The 8,302-nt window shown below is 35.7% G+C and overlaps 1 protein-coding gene across 1 annotated transcript; it reads right to left on the minus strand.

Annotated features, from left to right (window-relative positions):
• Nucleotides 1–3,444: 3,444 nt before the first annotated feature.
• LOC131148849 (protein CELLULOSE SYNTHASE INTERACTIVE 1) lies at nt 3,445–6,745 on the minus strand. The gene is made up of 2 exons (XM_058098787.1): nt 4,242–6,745; nt 3,445–3,813 (listed from the first exon to the last, which is right to left on the minus strand). The coding sequence occupies exon 1, from the start codon at nt 5,978–5,980 to the stop codon at nt 4,274–4,276; it is 1,707 nt and encodes a 568-aa protein (XP_057954770.1). The 5' UTR covers nt 5,981–6,745; the 3' UTR covers nt 3,445–3,813; nt 4,242–4,273.
• Nucleotides 6,746–8,302: the final 1,557 nt, after the last annotated feature.

The raw sequence follows: 8,302 nt of genomic DNA on the forward strand, positions 1-8,302 counted from the left end.
GTCATGTATGAATGTGTATAGGGTGTACGGGAACCCCACAGGTTTGGACCCTTATTCATTGTTGTATCATTGGTGTTTTGTGTGATACAGGGACAGGTTAGGTTACTAATTCACTTTTGGGTCCCATTGCCGGGTTTAGGGCGTGACACGACCCGAGAACCCAGGTCAATATTAAACATTCTTAAATCACACCTTAGTTCATATTTTCTTTTAAAGTTTTAATATTTATTTGCTTTTTAAGGAGTTAATTAAAACTACCTTATTCAATTTAAAGATAATTTATGGTTAAGGTACTGTTCGTAAAACAAGTATAAAGTGGGGTGTTAGCACCTTTCTCTTGCATAATTGAACTTCCAATTTTAGTTTTGACCGAGATTATTAGTTTCTTGGTGTATGATTAGTTTAGAGATGAATGAACAAATAGTAATTAAGTGAACTAACTGCACCTAAGAAAATAATAGATTAATGACAACTTTATCGAACTTTTATTATTATTATTTCTCGTCATTCCGAACTCTTTTCCTAGACATTGCAACATCATATACGTGTGAAGGGTGTAATTGTGATGTTATTTAAATTATCTTTCTGAATTTTATAATCAAGAAAAAACTTTAACATAAATATGTATACTTCTTAAAAAAAGTTATAAGGTAACTATATTAAATAAACATTCCATTTTCAAGAATTTAATTTTTATAGGAACCAAGTGTTTCCCCAAGTGTTAGAGATTGAATTAAAATTACAATCTTCATAGGAAATTGAAATTTGTTTGTAGCAATAATTTGGAAGACTTGTCCCTTTCCTTCCTTCCAATTGTGAACGTAGTTCTCCATGTGAGCTGAGCTGCTCAGCTGCCCTACTTTCTACTGCCGCACCCACAATTGCCCGCCCCACTTCATAGCCTTTCCTTTTTCTTCCCCCTCAATCTTCGTCCAGCCACCATTCCCATTTCGCCACCCCGCATTCTAATATTTACAATATATAAAATTTATTGGTCTGATTGATCATTATATAAATTTGTGTTTGAGAATTTGGAATTCAAATTTTGAATTTTTGTGAACTTGATAGAGCGAGTTTCCATCTAACCAGCAAAATATAAGGCGGGAAATTCAAGCTCTCAAGGGCTCCAATCTCATCTTTAAAACAACTAGGACAATCCCATAGAGTTTTTCCCCATTTTATTATTAAAAAGAAATAAAATATTAAATAATATTCTTATTGGGAAAAAATTTCTCAAACTAATGCTTACGTAATCTTGTAGCACCAAACTGCGAGATTTAAATATCCAGCGAGCGAGAAGTTGACATGTGGCATGGTGTCAGAGTAAATCTCTCAGCTTCATACTGTGAGATTTAAAAGTTCAACATTTCGTCTGACGACGCGTGGCACAGATTCAGCAAATCTCGCAGCATGAAGCTGCGAGATTTATCCTTACTTTTCTTTCTTTTTCTTCTTCTCAAATAAAATCCATGATCTAAAAAAACTCAAAAAGGTAACATGTTAATATTATATATATATATATATATATATATATAGAAAGAAGAAAAAAATGTCAAAAAATATGAAACATTAAAACTAGATTCAAAAATTAAAAAAATAAAATAAAATCAGTATTTTAAATAATATTTATAAAATTAATACAAATTAAAATTTTAATCAAATAAATGCTCATTTTTATCCTTGAATAAAAAAATAATCCTTAATATAACCCAAAAGATAAAAAATAAAATTTTTAATAGAATATAAATTATTTAATTTCAAAACTTGTTTTTTAATTAGTGATATAGGAACAATCTTATTGTACATGCATATTGACAAAAAGGTAACATGTTATCATATATATAGAAAGAAGAAAAAAAATGTCAAAAAATTATGAAACATTAAAACTAGATTCAATAAATTTTATTTCCTAATATAAACTTAATTAAACAGAACATATTTTTTTAACTAAAAATAAATTTTTATGTGAATATAATTAAAATATAATATCCATAAATTTATAAAAATATAAAAATAAAGTCATTTAAAAATTATATTTACTATTTGTCAATGTGCATGTACAATAAGATATCACTAATTAAAAAACAAGTTTTGAAATTAAATAATTTATATTTTATTAAAAATTTTATTTTTTATCTTTTGGGTTATATTAAGGATTATTTTTTTATTCAAGGATAAAAATGAGCATTTATTTGATTAAAATTTTAATTTGTATTAATTTTATAAATATTATTTAAAATACTGATTTTATTTTTTTATTTTTATTTTTGAATCTAGTTTTAATGTTTCATAATTTTTTGACATTTTTTTCTTCTTTATATATATATATATATATATATATATATATATAAAATATTAACATGTTACCTTTTTGAGTTTTTTTAGCTCAAAGATTTTTTTTGAGAAGAAAAAGAAAGGAAAATAAGGATAAATCTTGCAGCTACTGCGAGATTTGCTGAACCTGCGTCATCAGATCAAACGCTGAGCTTTTAAATCTCGCAATATAAAACTGCGAAATTTACTCTGGCACCGTACCACGTGTCAATTTTTCACTCATTGGACATTTAAATCTCGCAATTTAATGCTGCAAGATTACGTGAGCATTGGTTTGAAAATTTTGTTTCCAACAAAAGTATTATTTAATATTTTATTTCTTTTTAATAATAAAATGAAAAAAAAAACTCCAATCCCATATAATTTTATTTGATCTCTCCCTTCCATTTTGAATAAAATATAATATAAAACCATATTAAAATTTGTTCAAAATCTATCCAAATTCAAATCCAAGATCTAAATTAATTACAACATTAATTAATTTTCTAAAAGAAATTCCCATCTCTAAAAGCTCTGATGTTTCAAAAATTGACAGGCCTCTCTTGAATTTTAAAAGATGTCCAAAACCTCTGAGATTTGAACAGTGTAAAGCGGAAGATCAGGTGGCTAGAAAAGCAACTACCAAGGATGGAGGATTGAATAGAAAGCTCCCTCAGAGTCACCAGGCACAGCACAGGCAGTCTTCAGCCTCACTTGGCTCATCATTTTTGCTCCAACTCTTCTTAAACAAGCCATTCAAAAGGACCCACCCAACTTCGCCAAATCTCGTGGAGGGCCCACCAATTTCAGTCTATTCATAAAATACAAGCCCCACTCCACTTTCCTCTACAATTTTTACTTTTTTACCATATTATTAATTCCAGCCAATGCTAGCATAGCATAGCAGTACCTCAATGCTAAACCCCTATAAAAGAAAAGTTACTTTTTAAAGGTTGCTGCTCATTCTCCCATACTGCCTTCAAATCAATCAAATATCATCATTTTCACCATCTCATAATACGCTTCTTTTTTTTTCCCATAAAAAAGGTAAAAGGAAATTAATTTCCCAACATCACAATCATCACAATGCAGGAGATCATCCAGAGCAACCAAACCAAGAAAAGACTGGACTTTGTACCAAAAACAAAATTACACTCTTCCAGGTTTTACTCCTGAGAGGGATATACAAATAAATAAGAAAAATCAACACAAACTTCATCCAACTCTTAGACCTCACCTCCAACACATCAATTGATGATTAAAAAAAAAAAAAGATAAACCAGGACACTCCCTAAAAAACCGCATCCATGCTTTGGTCATATAACACTACCTCTACCTACTGCTACTACTACTTACTAGATTATATATATATATATATATATATAAATCAAAAAGTGAAAATAAAAAGTATACCAGGTATGTGCCTCTTTCGCTGGTTGGTCGGTTGTCCCGACTCTTCCGTCATCTTTCCTCTGTTAGAATATATATCCAATTGGACTCCTGTACACAATTACGCTATTTCAGGAAATTACAAATATAACAATTATAAAATTAACAAGAAATATTTTCCCCAAAAATTATTAATTTAATCAATCCTATTTTATCCGCATAGAATTTAGAATTCAGGTTCATACAAATAAAAAATATGATCCAATATTATGATATAAGCCCTCACTCTGGGTGCGTTCTAATATTTTTATTAGTGCAACTTTAACTTCTCAACTCTTTATTTTAACAGTGATGTTATGACTTCCTGACACGTCACCCCCCCTTCCCGAGTCATGACTCGAATCACACGTCCACTGAGTTGAGTGGCCCAGTGACCGGGTTCATGACAAATGGGCGGCTGACGCGCCAGCGAACAGCCAAGCCACGAAATAACACCTGGTTTGGTTTGATTTGGTTTGGTTTGGTTTGGCGGATCCTACCTCTTGTTGGCGGGGGTTAGTTACTTTCCTCATTATTCCCTCCATGTCCTGCTGAACATACTCTTCAGCCTGTTTCCGGCCAGTCTCTGCGACGCCTTCTTCGCTCCCGCCACGTCCATTTCCGCCAGTCTCTGTATATGCGGTTGAGCTCCGGCGGCTAATAGCCTCTTCCGGCACCCAGGACTTCCTCTGGCGAGTATCCCGCCCACTACTGCGACGGGGAACTTCTTGCACGCCTCTTCCTTCTTAGGGTCTAGCATCTGAACCAATTTCATCACGCTCTTCTCCTCTCTTACAAACTCCTTCCGATTTGATCGGACTGTTAATAGCGATACCAGAGCTTCCGCCGCAGCCTCTTGCAACCCTACCGGCTTCGGTAACTCCATTAGCTTCACCAGTGATCCCATACACCCCGCAATTGCTCTTTTGTTTCCATCGCTGATCGATAGATGAGCCAGGAGAGAGGCGGAAATTTGCTGTAAGACTATATTTCCGTTCTTTATCACTTCGGCGAGCTGCACAATGAACGCCGTCGAAGAAGATAGGGTTCTGTTGGTGGAATCTGAAGCCGAAAGGGATGTGATTGCTCGAAGAACATGTTCTACTGTATCTGAATTTGAAGACTCTTGAAACAACAGCAACAGCTTGTGTAAACCCCTTTCTTGAAGCACTAATGCTCGGAAATACTCGCTATAGGAGACGAGCATTGCGACACAATTTGCCGCTTTTTCCTGAGCAGCGGTGGTGCCCGATACCAGTATGTGGAGTAGAACTGGGACGGCCCCTTCCTCCGCCAATGCGAAACTGATATCTTCCACCACGGCGATGTTCTTGATCGCGCCGGCGGCGTGTGCTTGCGTTGCCAGTGATCCGGATCTGCATGCTTCGATAAGTATCAAGACGCCTCCGTACGCTGAAACGGCCCATACGTTTTCGGGATCGGCGGTGATGGCTTCGATGGCGACCGCCGCTTTCTCCTTGAGGCCGGAGGATCCAGACTCGAGGATTCGCAACAGAAGGCCCAATCCACCTTCCTCGAACACGCTTTTCCTAGACGAATCGCTGGCGGTGGCGAGAATCGAAATGGCCAGAGCAGCTTGCTCTCGGATACAGGGATCGTTGTTTATATCTAGCAAATGAATCAAATACGCAACATTACCCTCATTTGAAACCAAACCAGCACGCTTTTCGTCCTCGCGGAGAAGCTGGAGCAGCGCTTCTAATGCCTTCCTCTTGAATTCGATTCCTCCGATCTGTAATCTGGTGAAGAGGTCCCGAATGAAAAAACCTAAATCTTCTTTGTCCGAACCCGGACCAGGCTGAGACAGAACAATCGCATTGGAGTGGAGTAACACCCCCGATCTTAGCAAAAGATCGATGTCCTGAAGCTGTTTGGAGAGCGAAGTGGAGGCCATATCGAGGTCGCTCTGCATGAGGAGCTTGCCGCCATTATAAGAGGAATCTGAGCAGTGCTCGGAGAGGGCTTTGAGCCGGCAGAGAGTGGAGAGAATATTTGGGAAGAGGGTTTGGATAAGGGGGTTTTCAGACCAGTGCGGAGAGTCGGAGATTTCGGCAACCGAAGACTTGAGCTCGGAGAGTTTGGACCGGAGAAGCTGCCACCGCCCGACGAACGACTTGACGGAGAGGGAGGCGAGGAGGAGAAGAGAGAGAAGGTGGTTGATGAGCTCAAGTGCTTTCAGCGGCGATGATGGCGGCGCGTCGGCGGCGGGGGGATGCATTTGTGCTCGGCTTCTGATTAATTCACACCTCCCGGGCTAAAACCGGGATAGATTCGATCGGGTCCAGTACAGCCCTTGAACGCATGAATAAGAAGAAGACGAAGGAGAGAGACAGCTTGGAAGATGGTGCTATGGCGTGAACGAAGGGATGGAAAAGCTAGGGTTGCTTGGAGGGAAGGAAAAGCGAGGAGGTCTGATGTCTGACACACCAGAATGGAGAAAAGGCGAAGCTATCGAGAGCGAGAGAGAGAGAATGAGAGGCGTGGATGCAACTGCAGGGAGGAACAGTCAGAGCGGGTGGACCGTTTACTGTGGGAGAAGGAGGGGGAGGAGTCGTGGTGCTTTGTTCCACTTGAACCGTGTGGAGATTGGGGAACGTGTGGACTCCTGCAACCAACGCACGCAGTACGCACCAAACTTTACTAATGTAGAATTGCGATGCACTGCGTTCCTGGACTTCCACTTTGACTTGGACTTGGACTTGAACCAGTTTCCGGATCGGGTCGCCAACCCGCTAGCCTCATCTGGATCGGATGATGTTCAACCCCGAACCGTTTCAGACCAATTAACAACCCGATTCGAACGATTGGAAATATTGGTTTGCAGCCCTCATTAATTTTTATTTTTTTTTCATAGCCCAAATCTCAAAATCATAGAGATTACAAAACGCAGAAACAAAGGGGATTTATGAGCTTGTTAAACTAACCATACCCCACCTAAATGCTTCTCTCACTTTATACACACATTATTGATTTTGATTTTACTTTAATATTGAGATGGCATTGAAGCTTCTTAGAATAAATCGAAGTTTTAGAACTTAATAGATTCAACTTAAACTTTTTAAGGTAGACATCAATTAAATATATAATAAAATATTAAAATTTAAAAGAATATATAAAAGGTGGATTGAGTCTATCTAGCCATTTATAGACTAATCAAATAAAGTTATGTTAATTCATAAATTTTCTTAATTTACTTTTAAATGAAAATAAATTGTGATTTAGTCACTGATGTAGTGTATGAGTTATCATTATTAATGATGTGGTAGATTCAATTGCTTATAATTTCTAATACAATATCGTTTAAAATTTAAGCAATTACAATAAAATCGCCTTCAAGTATTTACTGGGATCATACCATTAATAATATCTGTCGAAAGACTACTACATCCTGCAAAGTCCAAAGTGAGGTCAATCAAAATCATACTATTGATTAATAAATTATAAATTAATTATAAAAATTAGTAAAATATTAAAATTAATCATATTATCATTAAGTCATTGTCCATAACCATGCACTTGTTTACAATTCTATTGGACAAATTGAGTTTAGATCGCTCAAATATGAGAAATTATACGGGGGACCTCTCCCTCCACGTGTCCATGTACTTACCAAATTGGTTCTACATTCATTAATATGAAAGAAAAACATATTTTCAGTAAATGTATAATTAAGAAAATAGACACACAGACACATAGGTTATATTGAAATTTGTTAAAATCAATCTAAATCCAAATTTAAGGTCCAAAATTCATACTAACGCAAAGTTGACGGATAGAAAGCAAGCCAATAGATTTGAGCTGAATTTCCTCTTTCTTCTGTCAAAAGATCCGGTCTTTGACAACCGTCGTAAGGACAACAAAACCTACATAATAAATACTTAGTGGCATTGCACAATATCCTTACCAAAACATATTGTTGTGTACATTTAATTTAATTTTTCTATTTTTAAATCTTCCGATTACATTTGGCAAGTATTTTTTGGGATTTTTAAAAAAAAACTTTTATACCTTAGTTAAAACTGCAAAAAACCAAATTTTACATTATATTTTTTGAAGTGGCATTATATTGCTGCCTACCCATTAATCAGTGTTTCACCAATGCCTCTTTACTTTTTTAGAAGTTATACAACTAAAGGTAAAAAATAAAAATTCAAATAAAAAGGTATGGGTATGGAGATAGAATACAAATAATTATTATAATTGAAACTGGAAATGGTGGGGTGTAGAAATAATAAAAAGGAAATATCCATAATTTTGATTGAAACTAGTCATAATTGCCAAAGAAATATTGCTTGTTAAAACTTGAAAGTGCCCAATGCTTGTAGGCAAATGAATAATAAAAGGAATGCAATTATAGTGTGGTATCATTCTAAGCTAGCTACTTAATTAATATGACCATAACAAAATTAAATTTTATGATATCTAACATTAGAAGTACAATTAAGAGGTTTTAATTGCTCCTCAACTTTTTTTTGGCTGTAAATATGTATATAATAGTGATTACTTTACTTTTACCGAATATAAATTAAACATATATATA

The sequence above is a fragment of the Malania oleifera genome, chromosome 2, assembly GCF_029873635.1.
Source record: "Malania oleifera isolate guangnan ecotype guangnan chromosome 2, ASM2987363v1, whole genome shotgun sequence".
Classification (NCBI taxonomy): domain Eukaryota; kingdom Viridiplantae; phylum Streptophyta; class Magnoliopsida; order Santalales; family Ximeniaceae; genus Malania; species Malania oleifera.

Coding starts and splice junctions, on each gene's coding strand:
- LOC131148849 (XM_058098787.1), bottom strand. CDS start 5,980: ATGCATCCCCCCGCCGCCGACGCGCCGCCATCATCGCCGCTGAAAGCA.